Source organism: Vicugna pacos, chromosome 15 (genome assembly GCF_048564905.1).
Source record: "Vicugna pacos chromosome 15, VicPac4, whole genome shotgun sequence".
Lineage (NCBI taxonomy): Eukaryota > Metazoa > Chordata > Mammalia > Artiodactyla > Camelidae > Vicugna > Vicugna pacos.
The window spans coordinates 42867900-42892795 of record NC_133001.1 but is presented as its reverse complement, the minus strand read 5'-3'; the positions used below and the strand labels follow the sequence as shown (position 1 = coordinate 42892795).

Genomic DNA, 24896 nt, shown 5'->3' with positions numbered 1-24896 from the left:
CAGAATAAATGATAGTAATGTGTTACAGCCTATTGAATAAAGTAATCTATGAGTGTGTACTGATCTAAAGAGATAAATGAAAAAATACATGGAGGAATGATGGGGTTAGTGATAGTATTAGGAGAAAAAAGTGGTTCTCATACAAGTTAGAGGACAAATAAGAATCACCTGGGAAGCTTTTCCACATACCTGAGCCTCATTCTAGAGAGGACCCTGTGTGTGTGTGTGTGTGTGTGTGTGTGTGTGTGTGTGTGTGTGTGTTGGAAAAGCTCTCTCCAGGACACATTGCTGAGTCTTCCCTATTTGGGCCATAAAGACAATGGGAAGACAACAGATGGGAATATTGTATCTTAAGTCTGCTTGGCCTATTCATGCCTGTCCATCATGTCTGTTCCTTCTGTTATCAGAGTGTTTGGTCTTGGAAGCTGGTAGGTCCAAGAGGTGGAGCTCCTGTCTCTGGGGTCCTTGGGCAGCCGTAAGAAATAGATGAGACATTAGGAGACAGGAGTTCCCTTAACTAGCAGAGACCAGCCCTTACAATATTTCCTTTTTAAGCTCTTCACCTGAGAAACAGAAAAATACCTGGTTATTGACCCCACTGGGACATCCCCAAAGAGTGTCATCCAGCTTCGAAACTTGCTGTGATGGGACCCTACCCCTTCTGGGATAGATATGCTGCCTTTAGCTCTGCTAGAAATGTTTTTCTTCAGTTGGTCAATATCTATCTTTTTTATGTACTTCCAACACTTTGGTCACAATTATACCCCTTGTGGCCACAGAGGAGCCTAATGCTTACCCTCCCCTTGGTAGCCCTTCAAGTCATTAAAGATAATTCTTAGATCAGCCTTAATTTTTCTCCCATCTGTAAGCTCAACCTTGAGTTTCTCCATCAGATCCTCGTATGACCTGGGTTTGAGTGTATTTGCTACACTCACTGTCATAGTCACTCTTCTTCAGACATGCTCCTCTTCATGAATGTTATCCTGAAAGTTTGCTTCCCAGAACTGAATTCAGTATTCCAGGTGTGGTCTGACCAGCCCAGATGGGAGCAAGATTATCACCTTTTTCATCCTAGAAGAAGGACTTTATAATCAGATGTCTAGTTTCAAACCAGTTCTGTTCTTACTATCTATGTTATCTCAAGCAAGTTACTTAAGCTCTCTGAGCCTTAGTTTAGTTCTACTAATATCTGAGAACTTACCATGTACTGGGCACCATACTAGACAATAGGGGTGCAAAGACTTAATCTCAGCCCTTGAGAGGTTCATAGTGAAGTGGGAGAAAAAGATATGGTAAATACTGTCTGGGTTAGAAGTACACCCATGTATATTACAGAAACACCTAGAAGGCCAACCTAACTCAGCCCAGTGCAAGGAGATGAGAATCGGGGAGCTGACACTTGAGATGAATCTTGAGATTAGACTGGCATTTTCCAGGTGAAGATTGGTAACAAGGAATGGAAGGTATTTCCAACAGAAGAAAAGTATGAACAAAAAATGCCGAAGGCTGACTCAGCCTGGTACAGTATCTTAAAGCAGGAACGCAGAGTGGGAAGGGGGAGTGGTGACAGGAGGTGAGGCTGGAGAGGCAGGCAGGTGCCAGTCATGGGGAGTGTGCTGGAAGGCAATGGAAGACATAGAATCAGGGGTTGCTTTAATGGTAGTCTAGTGGTGAATGTGAAGCCCATAAAATGGAGCTAGTGGTACCCTCATCCCAGCCATACCTCACCATGTTGTGAGGAGTAAGTGAATAAATAAAATGCACAGTAAGGTCAAGACCATGACGGCTTCAGTCAGTGGGGTCCTCTTCCCCAGCCTCTGTCACTGTTCCCTTTGGTCAGTCCCATCACAGAAGCAACTAACCTCACAGTCCCATCAGTTCAAAATCCTTAGGAGTTTGCACATATCTGTTGCAAATCCTTACATCCTCTGCCGCATCTCTACCTTCCAGTTTGGTTTTTATGATCCAAATGCAGACCCTCAAATGTATTTCTTTTGAATAATTTAGCCTGGCACAGCAATTTAGGATCCTAATTCTATCAGCCACTGGTCGTGGAAGTGGTGTAACATGAGCCTCCCCTTAAAAGGAAGAAGGCATTTTCAGGTACAAGTGAGGGCTGGGAGGGATTCAATATTAGGAAGACTGGCGGGAGGAGGACAGTAATCTGAAGCTGAGGGTCCAAGGGATGGAGAAGCCAAAGAAAAGAATGATGGGGGGAGGAATGGAGTAAGATTGTGAACACCAGGCCAAGAAGTTTGGTTTCTATCTTATAGAATCTGTATGGGTAAAGGGCCACTGGAGATTTGGTGGGTAGAGGGAAGGATGAAAGCAGTGTTTTTGGAAAGTTTGTCTTGCAATGAGGGGTAAGAAACTTTAAAGGAAACTAGAAGCAGGAATGCCATCAAATCACAAAGTAACAGTTTGGACAAGGATGATATCAGTGAGAATGGAAGGGATGACGTGGATGAGAAAAACAATGATTTGACAACTTGGCCAAAATGAGAGAGGTAGGATTAGATTCCGAATACATGCGCTTCTAATATGGCATTTCATGGATACTTGCAGATTTAGTTTCTCCAACCTACTAATCTTTCTGCCAATTCTCAGTATTTGGTTCTTAAAAATAAAGATTCTATAAGACCTTAATTTTTAAAATGCAAGTAACACATTCCTACTTACATGGATGACTGATTTTACACATAAGTGTGAGTATTTGTGCTTTATCCAGATAACAAAACAATTTTTTTAAAGTACTTTAGTGATATAAAGCAGACATTTGCCAGGAGTATACTGTGAGACAAGTGTTAGAAGGTTTTTCAGGTTGAAAGATGTGGTCCCAGCTCAGGGAGCTCATTGCTGAGCAAGGGCGAGTAGTCCGTGAACAGATGAGTAGAATGCAGGGTGATGTGAAATATGATGGAAATGTGGATACAAGGCTGTGCGCCCATCATGTCCTTGCTGTACCATGGCCAGATGAGGCGGGAGGAGGGATTGGGAAAAGGGACAAGGGCAGAAGAGAAAGGACAAGAGTGAAAGACTTAAAAACAGATAGGGAGAAGAGTGAAGAAAGACAGAGATAAGGAAAATAACTTACACTTTATTACATTATATAATGCATAAAGCACTTCCAGATAGATCATCTCATTTGATTCTGCCAAGATGCTTAGGAGAGAGCAAGAAATGAGAGACGGGGTGGGGAAGGTGGGTCTTGCTTCCCATCCCCCTTTTCCCCCCAGTGAGGAGGAGAGAAAGATGAGCTAAGAATTGCTCAGAGTCCCTTGTGGCCTCCTGGGCCTGGGCCATCCCAGAGGAAAGCTCCCTGCTGGTGGAGGCAGACCTCAGCGGGCCTGGTTAGGATCTAGTGAGGATCTTTCAAAACAGAGGAACCAGCAAAGAAGGGCTGGAACCACCATTCCTGTGAAGTCTGAACCACCCAGACTATACGCAATAGAAGCCTTTAAGTGGTTATTTTGGCAACTATTGTCAAAGACTTTTGCTGCCTGACCACAAGCTTTCTTCCATTACTTTTCTACCCTGTTTTTTAAAAATACATTTCATTGAGTTTTTTGCTTGTCACAAAAGTTATACATTCATTGTAAAAAAAAAAAAAATTAGAAAATCCAGATAAACCCAAAGAAGAAAATCAAAACCTCCTATAATCCCCTACTATCAGACAGAACCACAGTTATTATTTTAAAATATACCCTCACGTTTTTCTTCTATGCCTATGGGTATATTCCTGCTCTGTAACACTTTCCCCCAATTTAATGTATTGTAAACATCCTTCCATGTCTTTCAGTTGGGACTATGTTTTGGTACAAGTAACAGCAAGCCCTAATGACAACTAGCGGTGTTAGTTACCAGCACACCCTAACCCAAACCAGCAGTGGCTTAAGCAAATAATAGGGGTATTTTCCTCACATGACAGGAGTCTGAAAGCAGGAGGTACAGGCTAGCAGAACAGCTCAAGGACATCATCAAGGACACTCCAGCTCCTTCACCTGTTGGCTTATTAGCTCATGACTCAAGGTGGCTCTTAGTTGTAAGAGAGGCTGGGAAGCAAGTATTTCATTTTTCTGACCCTGTCTAGTGGAGAAAGGCAAGGGAAAGTGGTGTTGGGAGTCGGTGCTGAGTCAGTCAGCCAATGGTGCCAAAGAGTCATTACATGTTCTTCTACAATATCATTTTCTTAAGCAGCTGCACAGTTTAGATGCACCATTATTTGTTTAACAATTATTGTTGACCGCTTCACTTGTTTCCAGGTTTTCACTATTATAAATTAGTTTATATATATTAAAGTTTTATATATACCCATAATTATTGCTTTAGTATTAAATTCCTTAATTCTATAAGTAGAAGAATTAAGGTCCAAAACTATATAAAAATGTAAAGCCTTTTTTTTTCCGCCAAATTGCCCTTCAAAAAATTGTACTAGATTACACTCTCACCAACTGTGTTTAAAAGAGTATTTTTCCCTGCACCCTCAATAACAGATTTTGTTTGTTTGTTTGTCATTAAGCTATTATCCTCTAACCATTACATGGATTTAACTTTGCATTAGCCTTGACCAGACTGAAGTGCCCAGCGGCCAGTGGGAGCCCAGAGCAGGGACCCTGAGAACCTCAGCCAGCCCCTACCCTTCTCCATCCCTGCCCAGAGGTGCGGGTCTGCAGGGTGTCCTGTGCTTCCGGGTAGGTGCTGTGGGGCCTCGTCCTGACAGACATTGCAGAGGACTCGTGATGTTTCTGGTGAGCAGGTACCTCACTCATCTACCTTTATTTTGAAAGTCCTTTCTGCCACTGTGGAGTCATCATCATTTGTTCCATCTTAGTCCTAAGTCAAGGCCATCCTGGCTTGTCTGGGGTTGAGGTGCTCCTGGGGTCTGGCCTCTTTTGTAGCAGCCCTCCCCACATCTTCACATCCTGATGCACTTCAGGTGAGGCAGCCTTACAGACCCACTTCACAGTCTGTAACAGAGAGAAGGCCGAGGAGACATCAGTATTGGCAGATTCTTGGAGGGTATTTTAATCATATTAAGCTGCTTTGGGGACATGCTGCAGTTTCCTGGGGAGGTGGCCAAAAAATAAATTATGCCTACACATCTCCTTAAAATAGTTATTAACTAGTCAGCAGTTAGCCACTATGTACAGCCTTTCTCCTCAAACAAGGTGTCATCCATGGGTGAGAGAAGGATTCCTCTGGCCAGATCATCTCTGCACACATGGTAGGTGCTTAAATGCTCATACATTTAGACATGTATTTGTGTGTGGATTAATGAGTGACTGATAAATCCAAGAGAGACTGTGCTCAGTGCAGGAGCAGAGGCCAGGTCCCAGCACCACATCACCACTCCTCTAAAATAAGAAAAAGAAAACTCCAGAGTTGTGGCTCCAGGAAGGAAATGATAAGGATTCTATTTCGGTGGTCCCTTCAGGACATTACCCTGACCTCCAGAGAGATGACACACAGTGTGAGAAGCACTATCTTAAGGAAACTGAGTTCTCTGTGATCTGTCCTTATAGGGCACGTTTTGAAGCTACTGTCAGTCATTACTGCCATGAGGGAAAAGAAAAGAAGAGAATATTTATGTACATGTGAGATCTGGAAAAACCTGTGGTGTTAGGAGAGAAGAAAGCAACCCTGATTCCCCTTGAGTGGCTAAGGATTTGGTTCTTAAATGAAGCCATTTTTCTCCTTCTCGAATTATCTAACAATCTCTTTTTCCTGGAGCAGAAACCAATAGACCAAAATGACCTCATTGAGAACAGGACATCTAAAAGTAGAGTAGCAGGACATGTCATTATGCATTTGTCAAAACCCACAGAATGTACAACATCAAGAGTAAACCCCAATGTAAACTATGGACTTTGGTTGATAACAATGTGCCCGTGTTGGTTCATCAATTGTACCAAATATGCCACACTGGTGAGGGGTGTTGAGGGTAGGGGAGTATATATGTGTGGGTGGGGAGGGCTATGTGGGAACTCTGTATTTTCTGCTCAATTCTGCTGTAAACTTGAAACTGCTCTAAAAAAAATTAAGTCTATTAAAAAATAAATAAATAAAAGGAAAAAATAAAAACAAAAATCAATCAATCAATCAATCAATAAATGTAGTTAGCAGGATTCCAAGTATTATTACAATGAATAGAAATATGTGGGAGAAAAAGTAATAGGATTTCACTGGGGGTAAGCCTATACCTACTGGGAAATGTGTATATTTAGTGAGCCACAAACATTGTACGGCATGGAGGACCATCAGATTTAAAGGAGATCCTAAAACCAAATGCACAAAAGCCTCCACTAGTCTAGCTGCTGGTGCCTTTAGGGGAGCTGAGTGGGCCTTGGCACAGGTCAAGAGAGACTGCAGTAGACTTGATGTCTGATGAGTCCCACGAAGTTGAGTCGTAACACCAAAGGCTTGTCCACATCTCACATACACGAATAGAAATGTTTATGATGATTAGATGGGCCAGGAGTGGCAGTTGCTGAAGGGCTAATTTAACTCACAAAAGGCCTCTTCATATTGGGATTCTCAAGGAAGGGATTTGCATACCAAGGACATGTTAAGTTATAAGTGTGATAATTTCAGAAAAGTTGGAAAGGTTTAAATGACCTCTGATCAGTCAGAAGTAAAGGATTTACCTCCTTGGGATAAATCATGCCTGGGTAATGAACTTTAACATTGACAAAATTGTAACTTCTCTCTCAAAACCTTATGCCCTTTCTAAAAGAAAGCAATAGATAGCTAGAATCAGTCTCAGAGCTTCCCTCATCTTTAGGATACGACAGAAGGTGGTCCCTGTAAAGAATCACAGGGAAATTTAAGGTCCTTGATTTTGTGGTTGAGGACTCGTAAAAAGTAGAAATAACCTCAATAAGTCTTTAGGGCGTAACAGCCCAGGTATGTTGTTGACTTTCCCAGAAGAAGGCAAACAAATATTGACTATTTTGATCTAAAGGGACACTAAAGAAAGCAGAACATGAACCTACAACTTTAAAATATGCAACCCCAGGAGGTACTAGAGATAAGAAGAGTATTTGGTTCTGGTCAGGAAATGACTATTCTATTTATGGCCCCAAGGTCTTGAGTAAATCTATATCCCCACCCATGGGGTAAGGGTATTATGAGAACATCTTCAAGAGATGATAAGTCCTGTCTCTATTATGCTTTTGACTATTTATTTTTGGCCTTCTTTAGCTTCTGATTTAAGGGAGTTTTGTGCAAGTTTGGGTAGAAATTTAGACAGGTCATTCTGAACCTTAATGAACTCAGCCCCAGTAATCCTGCAAACAACTGGATGTTTGAAACTTAGTTCCCTTTTTATTATAAAGCTCCTCTCAATTTTGTTCCAGCTGAAGTCTGCCTGGACTGGTCACTATAGTTCTAAAATATCCTTGATGAAATTATGCCGTCTAGAAAGATAAGTTCACAAACTCGGGTTACAGTATAAATGTATGTAAACAGAAGCCTGGCCCAGAGGGGCACAGCCTTAGGTTTAAATTTAGACATATCCATAATTTTTGAAATAGGCCAAAGAGTTGCCTGTACACCTGTGTCTTCTCAGCCCCCTCGCCAACCTAGAGCCTGTGTCTTCCGACTACAAACCCCAATAAGATTTGTAGTTCCAAAGGACAGAAAAGTATGGAGAGACCTCTACCAGAGCCAGACAGTCATGGACAAAGCAAGAGAAGACTGAGGAATGTTCTCATAGGCTTTTTTTTATAATCGCCTGAAACTGGAAACAACCCAGATGTCCTTCAATGGGTGAATGGATAAACTGTGGTATATCCACACTTGTACCATTGTTTGGACTATTACTCAGCAATAAAAAAGAATTGTTAAATCCATGCAACAACTTGGATGGTACTCAAAGATGTTATGCTGGAAGAAAAAAAAAAGCCAATCTCAAAAGGTTACTGCATAATTCCATTTCTATAACATTCTTAAAATTACAAAATTATACTGATGGAAAATATATCTGTGGTTGCCAAGTTAGAGTGTGGGGAGGGCATAGCTATAAAGGAGTAGCATGAGGTTATAGAACAGTCTGTATCCTAGTAGGGTGGTGATTACATGAATCTACATGTGTGATAAAACTTCATAGACTGTACAACAACAACAAGAGTGCATGTAAAAACTGACGAAATCCATACAAGATCTGTAGCTTAGTTAATAATGTACCAACATCAATTTCCTGGCCTTAAGAATTCTTATGTAAGATATTATTGGGGAAGCTGGATGAAGATACACAGGAATTCTTTGGCCTATTTTGCAACTGTGGGTCTAAAATTGTTTCAAAGTAAAGAGTTTACAAAAATTTGAAGGGGCACTGATTCCTGCAAGCAGCACTCGGGAATCTCCTCAGTTTTTACCAGAAAAGATAATATAAACTAAAGCTTCAAGAGTTATAAATTTAATGCATTTTCTGAGCACTGTAATTTCATCTGCTGTGATTTTTATTTGGAAATTATGCTCAGCTATTTTAACTGTAGTGTTGTTACAAATATATTATATACATGGGGAAAAAAAATCCCTTGGTGAGTTCTCCCCAGGATGGAGTAACTCCTAACCGCCTTACAGAGCTCTTGGTTGTAGCTTCCGTCTACCTTTAACCATATCTCCTTCTGCTCCCAGCATGCGTTCTGGGGTGAACTGTGTGCAATTCTCTCCATCCTCCTGGTCCATTCCTCTATCCTCTTGACTTTTATTTGCTTGATGAACTTCTTCAAGACCCACCTCCAACTCTGCTTCCTCCACAAGCCTTCCCTGACCCAGAAAGCAGAGTCTCTCCAGCAGCAGCCCTTCCTGCATCTGGGGGTTGTAGCGTGATGTGTCACCCTTTGGTTATTTTGTTCACCTGTCTAGCACCCACCCTAGTCGTGAGCTCCTCAAGGGCCCAGACTGTGTCCCATTCCTTCTATAGGCCCCATGCCTAGCTCAGTGCCTGGAACACACACTCCATAAATGGTGATAAGCAAGTAAGTGAATCTGAGGTTCTGAAAAGTCCTTAGTAACACATTTTGTTTGTTCTACCCTACCTTTAAAAAATTTTTCTCAAGTGGCCGTTTCTTTTGTATTTATTTATTTACAGGGGATAATTAGACTTACTTATTTACTTATTTTAAATTTATTTTTTAATGGAGTTACTAGGGATTGAACCCAGGACCTTGTGCATGCTAAGCACATACTCTACCACTGAGCTCTACTCACTCCACTGGTCCTGCCTTAATAGAGTAATTTTCAAAAGGGGTTCTGATTAACCACAGTTAAACACAACAGTAAATTAATATTTAAAACATTTTCCAAACATTCAACTTAGTTAATACCTTATTATATTAAATTTTTTTCCATTCTTTTTATTCATTACACAGTGCTGTAAAAAGCTTTAGAAAGACCATGAGGTTGCAGTCCTGAGCCTCCTTAGACAGATAAGATCTAGAACTTAAGGACAGGACACAGATTTTCCAAATTTTACTGAAAGAAGCAACATGTTCTTCACCTTGCAAGCAGTCACTCTAGTCCACCTACAATGCTACAGCCGACACAAATGGCCTTGGTGACAAACCCCTGATTTCCCTCCTCAGCATCCTTTTGGGCAAATGATCTGGGTCCATAATTGTCTGCAGGTCTAGCTTCTGTCCTCAGACTCCAACAAAATGACTCAGAGTTTCATCATTTCTTCTTGCACAATCTAATGGCCATTTCTCCATCCAAGGTCTGGTAACTTCATTAAGCAAGGCAGGTAACCTCCTCCTTGAAACTGATCCCTCCCTTGGCTCCTGGGACACCACCTACCTCTCCCATTTCCTCTCTTGATTGCATCCTCTATCATTCCTCTAAGATTGAATCATTGGTCTCATGCTCATTTTTCAAATAAAAATAATAATAAACATGTTTCCCATGTCCCAAATTTTCTGTTTCTCTTCACTGCTTTCTGACATCCTGTCATCTTTAAAGGCCTAAATTAGGTGCCATGTTCCCCAGAAACCGTCTAACTTCTGAGCCCTGCTTGTCCTTTGTACTCTCCTGGAGCACTTAAAAGCCAAATATACTTTCACTCTTTAGTACTTCATATATTCTGTCCTGTGGGATCTCTTGTTGTTTTATAAATTACTCTTGCTTCTTCAACCAAAGACTCCTTAAGGACAAAACTCATGACTTACAATGATCCCGGGTGGGCATGGTGCCTTGTGAAGCGCTTCACACATATGGCAGTGGTCAGTAAACGCTTGGTGAGTGAGATTAGAGCAATGTTGCACTCGCTTAGAAAGGGAAATATATGGAAGAAAACCTTTGAAATTTCTTTTCCCTTCTCCTAATGCTCGGGGGCCTAAATCCTGCATTCAAGCTGTGCAAAGTCAAATTGCTCTTCCTGCCACAGTGTGGTGGAATTGGAATGGAAAGAGCATAGGGTTTGGGTGCAGATGGCCTGGGTTCATGCTCTGGCCTTGCCAGTGGTTGATCTTGAGCCTGAGCTTGAGAGCAGGTCACTTGAACCCAGAGTCTTCATTTCCTCATACTCAAAATTGAGATAATAACTAAGGCTTTTTGGAGACAAATGCTATAATCCACAAGACTGGTGTTCATGGTGGGAATTTGAGGTAGACGAGGAGGGAAGCTATTTGAAGGTAAGCAGGCTTGCTGGTACCTGTCCTAGACATGGCCCCACTGCAGGGGAGCGACCGTCTCTGGCAGGGTGGGCAGGTGGGATAGAGTCTACGGGGTGTGAAGGATGGTAGTCTGCATGAGAGGACAGAGACTCAAGCGCCGAACCTGGGCAGATTTGTTCTAGACCTCATCGAGTAGACTTTCTGGTGGAAAGGTTAGAGGATTAAATGAGCAGTCTGTCAAAAAGAGAAGGAAATAAAACTGGTGGACTGGCTGTGGTGGGTGGAGGGAGGAGCTCTAAGAGCAGAGAAGGGCTGGGCTTGGGGTCAAGGGAAAATAGGCTGAACGATTCATAGAATCCAGTCTCAGAGGAGGGGAGAACGTGTCCCTTGGCCCGACAACAGCTGTCAGCCACACAGTCTGAAGAAACATCATTTGAAAGGAAGATAAAGTGATGTGGTTTGTATGTGCCCCTCAAGACCAGACCGACTTTTGAAGCATGAAAAATCAGCAAGGAAACAGCAGGCCCACTAGGGCTGCAGACAGCAGTGTTCTTGCCAACATGTCGCTGCAGCCCCCTTCCCTCTCTATCTTCAGGCTAGCTGCGGGTGGGCCAGCAACCCCCCCCCACGCCTCCAGGAGGCCAGGGGCAGAGGGGCTCCCCTTCCCAAGAGGTGTGCATGGAACTAGACAGAGAGCCAGTCCTGACTGAGGATCCTCCCATCAGGTAGAAAGTTCCATTCTCAGGACCATCCTAAAGCCCTGCCCTGAGGAACCCAGCAGCACCATGTTATGTATATGTTTCTCTTTCTTTGTATCAGAGGAAGAGGTCTTTTAAAATCTCTTGCTGAACATCCAGAGGCTTCCCACTGCATCTGGTTGTGTGTGGCCAGCAGGTGCAGCCAGCCTTCTACTCTCCTCCCTTCTCCTCCAGGTCAGCAGACAGGAAATGTGGCCAGAAAACCATCCTCTCTGAGCCCACCCGAAACCCCACATTGCAGTTCAGCCTCTCCCATTCATTCATTCATTCATTCAGCAACATTTATTGAGCAACTGTTCTCCAGGGCCCTGAGCCCATCCTAATTAAAGAGAGAAACAGACAACATAGCTCAACACAGGAGCCACAGCCAGAAGCCACACCTGTCCCTGCTCTCTCCCTCCTCAGGACCCTGATGGGAGGGCTGTGGGGAGCTGGTCCTAGGTGCTGGGAAGAACTGAATCAAATGTGACAATCATTCTCTGCCTGCCTTAAAAGTGGCTCAGCCCCCAAAGGCAGAGTGATGATAAGTCTCTGGTTCCCACAGACGGGATCCCTCATCAACCCCACAACCACCTCATGCTCAGTAGTATCATCATTCTGATTCTTCAGACATGATAACTGAGGCTTGAGTGTGTCAAACTACTTGCTCAGTCTCACAGGCAGTAAGTGGCAGAGCCTGCAGCCAAGCCGCATCTTCTACGGTGAAACCTCCCTGAACCACACTGCACAGCTTCCAGAATTCTGCTGCTGGTAGCCTGGGTTTGATGGGAGGCTCCCAGCATGAAAGTTTGTTGACTTAAAAAGTAGATGCTGGAGGAACTTAATGATCTCCAGTGAGAACCTTTTGAAAGAAGGGTTTACCCTTCTATGCCCACGGAGAAGGACCCTACTAAAAGTGTATTAATTTTAGCAAGTGAGGAGTTCCTTTTACTCCCATCCCAGGTTTCCATTAACCCTTTGAATTATGGTCACATAGAGCAATCTGGCCAGACCTTCCCAAAGGACTTTTTCCTCTGGAAAGTAGCTACAAGGGGCATGGCAGCACTGTCCACAGCTGGCTGGGGAAAGCCTCTTTAAGAGCTCAGATCATTGTTCAGCAGGACACGTTTAAGACTCCAGTGGCCAGGAGCTCAGCAGTGTTCAGAATCTTAGGGAAGAACATCATGACCTAAAAATGTGAGAGCAGAATCCTGGAGAAGCTCCAGTCTCTACCTGAATCTATACCTTCCAGACCCTGTCCTGGATCTGCTGGAACGGGCACCTGCTGGTTGCCCACCAGCCCCGGAACTACCCTACCTGCCCCATCTCTACATTTGGCTAATTCAGCTTTGGGAGGCTGAGCCTCCCTGTGAGTCAGGGCCTTGCTCAGCCATGAGAAGAAGGTGATTGGCTGGGTCTGCCAGGGCTTTGTGACCCGCCAGCAGAGCTCCTCCAGGCCCTCAGAACCCTTCATCCCAGCCTGCACACATTGCCTCCACGCAACCCTAGAATAACCTGGATGTGTGACCCAGGGGGCAAGAGGTAGCAATTTTGCAGATTTTCCAAACAGGTGACTTCAGCCCCCCTGGGCCAGGGCAGGAAGGGGTAGCCCAGTGACAATGGGCATAGCCCCACGTCAGGAGCAGAAAACGTTTCAGCAAGCTCCTCAGCGCTCTCTCTCTCCTGATCCCACGGCATCTGTTCCAGTTTCCTTGGCCGGTAAGATGGCATCTACAGAGCAGAACATATGGGAAATCTGGAGTTGAGAAGGGATCGTGGTCAGAGGCCCAGCTTCAGGAAGCTCAGATGGCTGTCCCCAGGCAGAAGGGGCAGAGAAAAACACAGTTCTATAGTCTGCCTCCCTCCTAGACTGGCGTTCATGGTCCCAGAGGCCTGAAGCTGGATGTGTGTTGGGTGCCTGCTTCTCAAACAGGTGCCTTGGATTCTCACTCTGTGCCCCAGTAACGCTGATAACACTTACTGAATACGTACCATGTGCCAGGCCATGCTCAACACTTTATATACATGACTCACTCAGTCCTCCTAACAAGCTCTATAAAGTGGGGACTGTTACTGTCCCCATTTTATGGATGAGGAAACTGAGGCCCAAAGTCAAACAGCTAGAAAACGTTATAGCCAGGATTTGAACCTAAGTTGTCTGACTGGAGATCTAGTATTCTTAAAGCAGCACCTTTTTGGAGCCTGCTGGAGGCACACCCACCACCCACTGCAGGACAGAAAGACCTGGGTGTCCCTCACAGCTGTGGAGGACAGAGGGTAGAGACCTGGGAACTGCAGGGGGTTCTTCTACGGACCAAAGAATTAGAGAAGACTGGGGGCCCCTGAATTATCTTCAAGATATATTTGTGGAAGATAAATTTCCACTGAAAAGTTAAAAACAAAAAGCCAAAATTAAGGGAGGGTGTAGCTCAGTGGTAGAGTGTGTGATTGGCATGCATGAAGTCCTGGGTTCAATCCCCAGTATCTCCATTAAAATAAATAAGCCTAATTACTCCCCCCACCCCCCAAAAAAAAACAAACAAAAAAGAACAGGATATCTTAGGGGGAAGGTATAGCTCAGTGGTAGAGCATGTGCTTAGCATGCACAAGGTTGTGGGTTCAGTTCCCAGTACCTCTATCAACTAAAGATTTTTTTAAACAAAATTAGATTTTAGATTTAGGCCAGTGATAAGGTTATTAAATATTAGAGAGTGAGCTTTCAGAGTTATGCAGACCTATTTATGATTTAGGATATAAATGCCTGTCTCTAAGGCAGTCCTAGGTATCTGGGAAGGAGCCGGATGGTCTCTAGAAACTCTTTGCAGCCATGGGATGTTGAGATTTGGTCTTGATGACCATATTCAAGGCCTCAGGCAACAGAATGACCAGCAGCTCCACCTCTCCTGATGAGAGCTGTAACTGCCTTTCCCATTACCAAGGATGCACCGTGAATCTTACGGTCCTCGCTTAGGAAATGATTTAGCAAAATCACCAGATTAAACCTCCTCAGCTTTTCTTTCCTTTGACTCCAGACCTGATAGCAGGAGTCAAGACCCTGCAGAGTAGGCTTTTCCCAAGGCCACGTCCTCAGTCTGATCCTCATTTGGAGTTTCCAGATGACCTGGAAGGTGACATGCCACCACCAATCAGGGGCTGTTTCTCCTGACAGTCACCATGTGCCAAAGGCCATGGCAGAAACACAGGGGTGGGTTTGGAAGACCCTGCTGTTGTAGCCCTTGGAACAGAGCCTGCCCACTCTGGGTGGTTGCCTACCATTCTCTCAGGGGAGGTGAAGCAGCCCTTGGTAACAGATGTGTTAACTTCAAGAGTTTTCTCAGATATTATTTCTGCTGTAATTGGAGGCAACTGGTCCACTTAGGGCCAGATGCTTGGGCAGATGCTTTGTATTCCTCCACCCCTGGAAGCTGGTCTGGTTTGAGTCTAGGCCTGAATCAACCACCAGTACACAAGATCATCAGAAGTTGGACCCATTGATGAGTTTCACTTATGGCTTTTGGGAATTGGGAAGCTGGTTGAGTCGAGTCCAGAATCTTAGAGCAGACCCAGTGTCCTGGCCACTCCAGCTGGTCCAGCTCTTAGAGGACATCCAGATCAGGACTAAGCACTCCACTCAAGTCCCTGCCCTGACACCATCATGTTTTGACCAAACCCGGCTTCCTCTTTGGAAGACCAGATCAAAGTTAAGGACTCTCCTTTTTCAAAATTGAGCTAGGGAGAGGGGGATTTGGGAATGGGAGGAACTTTTAAAGGAGTCTTTGCTCAGGACCTAGGTGCCACCTGCTGGCCATAATTTAGTTGTATTTCTGGGGCCAAATCCGAAGAAAAATTAATACAAGGGCATCCTGCCCTCCCCATCATGAGGGATAAGGGAACTAGGAGGCTTGTTTCTTCATGACCCTCTGGAAAGCGTGAGAATCCTTGCAGAGACCCCTGAGTGCCTTGGATGAGTCCTCCTGAGCCAAAATGGACCCCAGGGGGGCCAGAGAGTAGCATCACCTGAAAGAAACCAGAGCCGGTTCTGAGGGGAGACAAGACTCTGATCCTTGTATCAGCTGCCCACCCACACCCATCTCACCCTCCCACCCAACTCCATCTGACCCCCACCCACTTCCCCAAAAGCCACACAGGTTGTAAAAAGCATGATCGGTGGTTGGGCCCTGGAAGGAGCCATTTTTTCCAACTTCCTTCTTATAGGCATTGTTCTACTTTGGGGACCCTAGATTCAGACTGATCAAAGGTGTGGACAATGCCCTTCCATCATTAGGCATGGACAGAGCCAAGAATTTCTAGCCAAGCTGGGAAGACATAGGCCTTTTTAAGGACCTGTGTAGCTCTTAGTGACTCTTAGAGCCTGATAGCAAAGTCTTTAGTTGTGTTCTAGAAGGGAAGCTGGAGATTCTTCCTATGTACCATGGAGGAAGATGGCTAACACTGTCCTCCCAGGGAGGGGCAAAACATCCCAATATTCCCAGCCTGTACCATTGCAATGCAGGCCAGGCAATCCCAGCCAAGGACATGCATCAGACGACGACTGTGGTTCTAACACCTGGCTGTGCACCAGAATCACCTGGAGTGTCTTTTAAATTATGTAGATATAAAATATATATGTGTATAACTATATATGTAATACACTACATATATTATACAGTCAGCCCTCCATATTTGCAGGTTCCACGTTCACGGATTCAACCAAACACAGATGGAAAACATTTCAAAAAAAATTCCAGAAAGTTCCAAAAAGTAAAACTTGAATTTGCCATGAACCAGCAACTACTTACATAGCATTTACATTGTATTAGGTATTATAAGTAATCTAGAAATGATTTAAAGTATACTGGAGGATGTGCATAAGTTGTATATGCAAATACTACACCATTTTACATAAGGGCCTTGAACATCTGCAGATTTTGGTATCCACAAGGGGCCTGGAACCAAACCCCCATGGATATTGAGACCTAGCTATATTGTATATTATATATAAGTATATTGGTATATAATGTATAGTATGTTATATACATTTATATATACTGTATATGTATATGTACCATATTATATATAAACATATTAGTATATATTTATATAATGTATATATATAATTGTATATACACTATAATAATGTAGTTACTTATATAGAAATAGTCACACGCATGCACGCACACACACACACACACACACGTGCACTTCTGGAAAGTCTCTGCAGGAGAATCGGACTTATTCTCCCTGTGAAGAACCATGGTGGGGCGCATGGAGCAGGCCTGAACCCTCAGCCTGTGCAGTGCTGTGGAACCCCAGGAAGGCTGCCCTCAGGCTGGAACACCCTTGAAGCTCACAGGATTTCAGTCAAAGACTGGAGGACTAGTTTGGATTATGACCAGTGCTTCTGCTTTTCTTCAATAATCAACCCTTGAAACTCATACACAGTAAACAGGAATAAAATCCCTAAAGTGGCTCAGAAACTCCCAGGACCAACCTAAGACCACCCTATACCTCCCAGAACCACCCCTGACCAGCCCAGGCTCTGTGCCCCCGGGGCCTAGGGCCAGAACAGCCCCCAAGGCTTCCTGGAGAAATGAGCCCCTAAGCCTGTGGAAGGCCAGTATCCAGAATAGCTTATCCCCTCTGCACGCAGGTCCCAGCAGGCCTATGCAGGCCCCTGAAGGCCTGGCAGAGTCTGACCATTCATGCTGGGGCCAAATCCATTCCTTGCCTGCACGTGCCCTCTCCCTCCTGGCTTCCTGTAGCACTTGATGTTTTCACCACACTTTCGGGCATCTGGTTATACTGTTCTGTATGTTGGTCTCCACAGCAGGAGAGACTCCTTGAGGAGAGGGGCAGTTCTTTTCTAGTTCTCAGAGTCCCTAACTACTCATCCAAATACAATGCAATTTCCTTAACCCTACCCATCTGCCTCCTTAATCAAGTTTGGTGTCCATCCACTCCTGCCGTGCCTGCTCAGGTTACCTTAGGTGAGTTCCCAGGAAACTGGGAAGCACCCTCCTAACTCCAGTCTCTGTGATTGTTGCTCACTGACAATTGGTCTGAAACCCAAAAGTGAATGAAACAGCCTGGCCATTGAGGAGCTCCCAGTCAGGTGGAAGAGAGACACAAAAGTGATTTCAAGAGAACGTGATCAACGCCGTGGTTGAGTTTGCTCAGGGTGCTATAGAAACACAGAGGAGGGCCGTGTCTCCCTGCACAGGGGTTCAGAGAACATTTCATGGAGGAGATGGTGCCCAAGCTGAGTCCTAAAACTGAGGAGGGGAGGGGAGGTCCAGGCCAGAAGGTGATAAAAGACAATTCAGAAAGAGGAGAGAAAGTAAGGAGGTGTCACTCACTCATTCAACAAATTTGCTGAATACCTTGCCTGTCACCAGCCTGGAAACACCACTCCTGGCTTTGAGGTGCTTGTTGACGAAGGAGGCAGGCATTTAAACGGTCCAGTGGTTAGCGCAAGGGTCAGTTACAGGGCAGTGGCTCAGAAACATTGTGTAAGAGGATACTCAAGTGCAGTGAAAATTACTCTTGGAAATCTCTAGAACTGTCAGTTCCTGAGTCCTTAGAAACTCCCAAGACAATAATTTTTGTTTCTCTTGGCTTCTTGGCCCTGTCTGGCCTCCTTTTCCCTGGACAATAAAGGACAAGGTCTATTTTTAAAAGGAGGAAGACAAGGAAAAAACAAGATTTCTCGACTTTTCTTCAAAAACTGTTTGCAATTAACTGTGCATTTGGTGAGGTTCCATTATATACACTTGGGCTGGGGCCATGGGGGAAGCACAGCCTAGCAGGTGCCAGCTGAGCCTCTGAGCAGCTATTCGGATTTGTGCCTGCAGACCCTCTTGGTCAAGGGCAGTTTCTGACACAGTAGGTCTGGGGTGAGGCTCAAGAATTGGAATTTCTAGCAAGCTGATGCCTGTAGAGCATCAGTGCTGCTCCAGAGACCACAGTTTGAGAACCTCTGGAGCAGAGAATGCGTGGACTCTGCAAGCGGGGGCTGCATTCCTGGCAAAGGGTGAGTAGGGAGCTGCCCGTGGCTGCAGACTCGGGGACCAAAGTAGGAGACAGGACTGGAGACGGAAGGCCAGTTTAGGAGTTTGATCAGTGATGGGAGGGGGCCACATTATAAGGGCAGATGCCCACAGGGGACAGAGAAGTGAGCTGGGTGTATTCTTCCTTCACAGAGACACTTTGCACATGAAACCTAGAGAAATATTGTTCACTCTAGAAATATATACTTTCACAATTCTTGACATACACAGTCCTTTTGGTCTGGTTTTCCATTTCTGACTAAGACCTAGTTACAAGAAATAGTTCCCTCTTCTCTTAACAGTGCAAGTCAGTGATGAACAGCAACTGACCCTTGACCTCTGGGGGAGAGGGGGAAGGGTAAGGAGGCGCTCATGCCTACTGGCCAGAGGGGGGCGCCTCTGCTCAGCTCCAACTGTAGGTTGCTGTGCAGGAACATAGGCCCAGGGTTGCCAGAAGAAGGCAGAAATCCCAAATTGTTTGTGTCAAACTTCCCAACTTTAAAATAGGGCACTAATTCAAAAGTGTTTCCAACACTGTGAGTGCTAAACAGTTCAAGTCTGGAAGGCAAATCCAGCCAATAGGTGTCTTGTTTTTTGACTGCTGATGGAAAGGGCTTTAAGCTGGGGAGCGGTGTGGCCAGGGCTGCTTTCACATAGATTCTGACCACAGCAGTGTCAGGGATGGATTGGGGAAAGGAGAGACTGGAGGCTGAAAGGCCTTCCAGGCGGCTTCTGCTAGCCCTGGCCTGAGAGAGTGGATGCAGAAACCCCGAGGTGGCGGGAGAGGTGGCGAAGAGCAGGGCCTGCTGGGAAGGTAGAGCGGCTGGACTTGATGAATGGCTGACTGGGAAGACACCCCCTCCAGGTTTCCATCGCAGGCGACTGGGTGACTGGTGGGAACGTTCACTGCAGTAACAAACACAGGAGCAGAAGCACGTGTGAAGGGAAGTCTCTGGATAAGTGGAATTGAGGTGCCTGTGGGTTGGCCAGAAGGCCGCAGGGATATGGGGTCTGAAGTCAGAGAAAACTCTGTTCAGGTACTGTCTGATTAAAATCCTCTAATGGCTTCCCTTTTTTAAGCAGAAAGTCCAGGCTCCTTCTCATGGTAAACAAAGCCAGTCCATTCCAACTTCACTGCACCACACCCGACACAAACACCCGCTCCCAGGCCCGCTGAACGCCCAGAGTCCAGAATGAGCCATGCCTTTGTTCTTGCTCGTCCTGGGGCTTGCGCTGCCCTTACCCCACCCCCTTGTATGTTCAGGGAATTCCTACTCCTTTCCAGCTGCTCTGAAGCCTTCGCAGACCCTGTCAAGCAGGAGAGATCACTCCCTTCTTGGTGCCATCCCTGAACTCAGCCCCTGCTGCTTTTCCTGCCCCATCAGCCCTGCAGTGGAGATTTGTCCGTCCCTAAACTCCTCGGAGGCAAAGACACATCTGGCTTCACCAGTTCTTATCACATGCCTAGCATATAGTAGACGCTCACCAAATGTGTAAAGGGTGAATAAGTACCCCTTCTCCAGGAGGTAAACTGCTGGTTGGGAGAAAGATGCTTCTCACTCTCCAAGGGACCATACAACTCTTTCTCCCCTTGCAGCTAAAGAACAGCACAAGGGCTGACCTTGCCTTTCTTCTTTCTTGGCAGCTGGGGTATGGCCGTCAATGTGTACTCCACGTCTGTGACCAGTGAGAATCTGAGTCGCCATGATATGCTTGCTTGGGTCAATGACTCTCTGCACCTCAACTATACCAAGATAGAACAGCTCTGCTCAGGTAGGAGGCTGGGATGCGGGAAATGGGCCCTGCTGGAGGGCAAGAGAGGGAAGGCAGGAGGCAGAACAGCCACAGCAGAGAATGTAGCTGGTAATTAGCATTAAGGAGGAGAGCTGCAGAGCCCTCAACTAGTCAAAGTGTTTGCAGTTGAAGTAAGGAGATAAATAGGGGTCTCCGTAGAATGAAAAGATTCAGAAGTGAAAAGCAGGAGAGTCGCAGTGAAGGGCTGCGGGAGGGGTGGGGCAGTGGGGGCAGGCGGTGAAGCTAGAGGTTATCAGCACTTGAGGTCCAGTCTAGCTACTGGGGGTCCCAACTGCAGCTCTTCTTGTAGTGCAACCCTAGGCAAGTCACTCCACCTCTCTGGGTCTCAGTTTTCCCACCCATAAATAGAGATGACATCAGCTATCTAGCCAGGGTTGCAGTTGGGATTAAATTACATACATGCAGTGTTTGAGACGGTGCTGGTACATAACTGTGTCAATATATAGTAATCACTCTCATCCTGGGAATTCTGGCCATGTCTGTCCTGCAAGTAGGACTGGCCCTGGGCCTGGGAACAAGGAGAGACAAGAGGAGACTGGGGAGTTCAGAGGCGTAGGCACCCATGGGCCTAGGGAAATGAAAGTGAGCAGCCCGGGCTTCCCCGCAGGGGCAGCCTACTGCCAGTTCATGGACATGCTCTTCCCCGGCTGCGTGCACTTGAGGAAGGTGAAGTTCCAGGCCAAGCTAGAGCACGAATACATCCACAACTTCAAGGTGCTGCAAGCAGCTTTCAAGAAGATGGGTGTTGACAAAGTAGGTGCCTGTGCTCTGAGGGGCCCCAAGAAGCGGTGTGACCCCAGGGAAGAAGACGGCCCGCCAGCTGGGGCAGGAGGGGCTGCTGGGGTCATTCCAGCTCTCACCCCTCTCCACCCCCCGACTCTCCAGGGGGAATGTTCCCCCAGGTCAAACCCCACAACATTTGACATCCCATCCTGATGACCTTCCTGTCCCTTCCTCCTCTCTGGACCCTACACCCCAGCACTTGAGGCTCGGTATACTACTCCTATAAAGTTCCTCCTCTGTAGGGCCTGAGAAAACTCTCGGCTCACTCTACTGCCTCGATGGCCCAGGACCCTGGTTCCGGCAGCCCTCACTCCACATGCAGGCAGCAGCACCAAGGGATGTCTCCCCACACATTTCCTCCTGTGCCTGGAGGAAAGGGCTGTCTCTGGACCCCGGGCCAGCCCCGGCAGCCTACTCATCTGCTCTGGTGCCACGGGAGGGGGGCCAGGTGGAGAAGGTGGAGGATGCTGCAGCCCAGGGGCTGGCTTTCCTGAGAGCAGAGGCCCTCTCACAGAGGAAGGCAGCCCTCCAGCAGCAGGAGGTTAAAGTTCTCTGCTTATGTGGTCTATTTCAGATCATTCCTGTAGAGAAATTAGTGAAAGGAAAATTCCAAGATAATTTTGAGTTTATTCAGTGGTTTAAGAAATTCTTTGACGCAAACTATGATGGAAAGGATTACAACCCTCTGCTGGCGCGGCAGGGCCAGGACGTAGCACCACCTCCTAACCCAGGTGATCAGATCTTCAACAAATCCAAGAAACTCATTGGCACAGCAGGTAACGTGCCCGAGCTGGGGGAGGGAGTATGGGGGGCCGGGCCGGCTGGGCTCTACAGCCAGGAGTGCCCCCAGGGCCACCGGCCCGGCCCTGCCAGCCTAGAGGAGACTGTTATCACGGAGTTCAGATGACGCCGTCTGCTGCCCGCTTAGACGAGGGGGAGTCACAGTAGGGAGGACAGGCCTCCAAAGATTGCTACAGGAGAGCCACCGGCACCAGCCAAGGTGGCAGCTGGTGGTGGGAGGCTCCAGGGCACTTCCTTCTGTGGCCCCAGCTAACTTGTTTGCCTCGTGGATGATGAGGCATCATTCCTCCATCCTGGTCCATCCAGGCCAAGGGCCCGGTGCCAGCACTACAGACTCTTCCTGCCCTCTGCCCACTGGACGCCTGGGATGGGAGTTTACCAAGCTTGACTGTATCTTCCACCATTCCAAAAGCCCACTGCCCAAAGTCCTCAAGAGCTGAGTCTCTAGAAACCAGGCATTGTCTGGGTTCTGGAAGAGAAGGGGAAAAAGCAACAGGGCCTTTGGGGGATACGAGGGTCGGCGAGATGAAGAGAGAGGAGCAGCCCCAGCCCGCATCTGAACCCGTCATAGCAGAGCGGCTCCTCTGTTTGCGCTGCTGCCCTGCCTGGGCCTGCCCCCACTCACCTGCTTGCTTTGCATTAGAAGCTCTGTCTTGGGAGCTGCCATAGCTAAAAAACAAGTGGCCACAGCATGCTGAGTGTGCGGGGGAGGAGCTGGGGGCCGGAGTCAGCCCAGCGGAGGGTACAGAGCCTGTCCTGAGGCGGGGGGCCCACAGGGACAGGGCCAGGCTTCTGTTGTCTCTTCCAGTCTTGAGACTCTGAGGTCACCCACAGGGAGGGTGGCTATGGGCTGGGGCTTCTGTGAGGAAGGACCCAGTGAGAGCCAGACTTGAGACCCTGTGCCGGCTGCTTTTCCTCAGGCCCCAGCTATCAGTCTAAGAGGGTCCTCAACCCTCCAGCCCCACTCCCCAAATTCACCATCCCAGTTTCCCTCACCTCCCCCTCAGGCCAGCTCTCCTCCCTCCCCACACCTTCCATCTTCTTTAGTTCCCTAGTCCCTGCTCTCCCAGGCTTGCCAGAGGGCTGCCCAGCTGCTGTGGTGTCCCGTGTGGCTGTGGCTTGGGGCCTAGATGTAGATGCCCGTCCTGAGCGGGAGAGGGGGAGGGCGAGAGTGCCTGCTTTTCGCATGGGCCTGCCCAGCAGTCACACCAGGCTGTCTCATGCCATGTGAACTATGGGCTCGTGTGGCCCCATCTGACTTTTCTCCTCTGGGCAGTTCCACAGAGGACGTCCCCCACAGGCCCCAAAAATACGCAGACCTCTGGCCGGCTGAGCAACGTGGCTCCACCCTGCATCCTCCGGAAGAATCCTCCATCAGCCCGAAATGGTGGCCATGAGACTGATGCCCAGATTCTTGAACTCAACCAGCAGGTGAGTGGGGTGAACAAGGCCAGCTGACACAGCCCTGCCACAAAAGCCAGGCCCCTGGGGCGTCAGGTGGGAAGGGAGTCTGCAGGGGGGAGGGGGGGCTCTGGTTTGAATGCCAACTTCTCCCCGAGCAGCTATTGGACTTGAAGCTGACAGTGGACGGGCTGGAGAAGGAGCGTGACTTCTACTTCAGCAAACTTCGAGATATTGAGCTCATCTGCCAGGAACACGAAAGTGAGAACAGCCCTGTCATCTCGGGCATCATTGGCATTCTCTATGCCACCGAGGTAAGATCTGCCAGCACCTGCTGGGGCTTTCCCCATCCCGCCCAGCCCCAAGACCTGAAGGGGTGGGCCCGGAAGGAGCCTTGGAGAATGTGGGCTGAGGAGGGCAGCGAGCTGAAGTCACCAGTCCGAGGTCACGTAGAGCGTGAGCAGGGGGAGCAGGACTAGAACTCAGACCCTGGCCCCCAAGCTGCCTATAGGAGTCCATACCCTCAGCCTGCAGGCCGGCTCACCACTTCTCTCCCTTCCCACCCTCCAGGAAGGATTCGCACCCCCTGAGGACGATGAGATTGAGGAACACCAACAGGAAGACCAGGACGAGTACTGAGGGCAGCTCCAGCCCTGGCTGACTGCACGGCTTTCCGTGCCTCCCCACCCCGCTCCCACCCCCACATTATAATCCTTTCCTGACAGCCAGTCGGCCGGGTGCTTTCTGTCAGTGCCGCAGCTTTCGGGAGCCTGGTGAGCAGGGCTTAGGGGGACGGGGCAGGTGAGCAGGCAGAGGCCCCTCCTCCTGTGGCACAGGCCCAGTGGGCGGGACCCCTGCCCACTCCCCACCCCTATTTATTTCCGTTGTCTTTATGCTGTGTCGGCCAACACTTCCCAGGGTGCCACTGCCACCCACCCCAGCCAGCCGCCTGCTCCCCTGACAGCCAGCAGCTGTATATTTGACAAAGTCATTGGTATATTTTTACTTACAGGATTTTCCTTGCACTTTACCTGTTCTTTTCCCAGGGCTGACAGCACGGGCTCCAGGGCAGCGTGCCTGGCTTGGCTTCCCTTCCCCGTTGCCAGGGCCATGGCAGGACTCACCGATTCTTATTTATTTTGTCTTTTGACTTCCCAGTAGTTGAGGGGAAGGCCGATGATGTCAGGAGAGGGATGGGGGACTGAGGAGGGGGTACCTTAGGCCCCGGTGGTCAGGGAGAGGGAGGGGAGCGTGCGAGGGATGAAAACGACCTCCTGGCACCAGGCTCACCCACCCTTGGCCCCTGCCCCCAGCACCGAAGCCCAGCACTGCCCCGAGGCCCCCAGCCACTCCCCCTGCAGCTTGGTTCATACCACACAGACTCTGCCTGGACCTTCCTGTATGTCTGCCTCCTCTCTGCCCGCCTCCCCAACCCCTGCCCCTCGGGCCACCCAGCCTGCATATGTGTTCACTTTTATTTAAATAAACTTGTGTGGTAAAAGTCCATGCCATGTCTCCCTCAACTGAGCCACAGCCTGGTCTCAGTGCTTTCCTCCTGAGCAGCCGCCTCTTCAGAGGTGATGGCCGTGGAGCTCAGCACCACTGCCGTCCTCCCTCTGGCCCAGAAACCACCACTGGCTTCACCTCAGAGCCAAGCTCCGACCTGGTCCCCATCTCCCAACACTGCTGCCAGGCCTCTT

The 24896-nt window shown here is 47.7% G+C and overlaps 1 protein-coding gene across 3 annotated transcripts in view; it reads left to right on the top strand.

Annotated features, from left to right (window-relative positions):
- Nucleotides 1-23920, top strand: part of MAPRE3 (microtubule associated protein RP/EB family member 3) — a 46568-nt gene extending 22648 nt beyond the window's left edge. Inside the window, exons 1-7 of one of the 3 annotated variants that reach the window (XM_072938069.1) lie at nt 12814-13069; nt 20042-20169; nt 20819-20964; nt 21569-21770; nt 23072-23226; nt 23358-23510; nt 23767-23920. In XM_072938069.1, coding sequence (XP_072794170.1) covers nt 20049-20169; nt 20819-20964; nt 21569-21770; nt 23072-23226; nt 23358-23510; nt 23767-23835 — 846 coding nt within the window. In that variant the 5' untranslated portion in view covers nt 12814-13069; nt 20042-20048 and the 3' untranslated portion in view covers nt 23836-23920. Of the gene's footprint in view, nt 1-12813; nt 13070-20041; nt 20170-20818; nt 20965-21568; nt 21771-23071; nt 23227-23357; nt 23511-23766 lie in introns of those variants that run through there. The other 2 variants (XM_072938070.1, XM_072938067.1) reach the window with 2 other exon arrangements.
- The last annotated feature ends 976 nt before the right edge of the window (nt 23921-24896 follow it).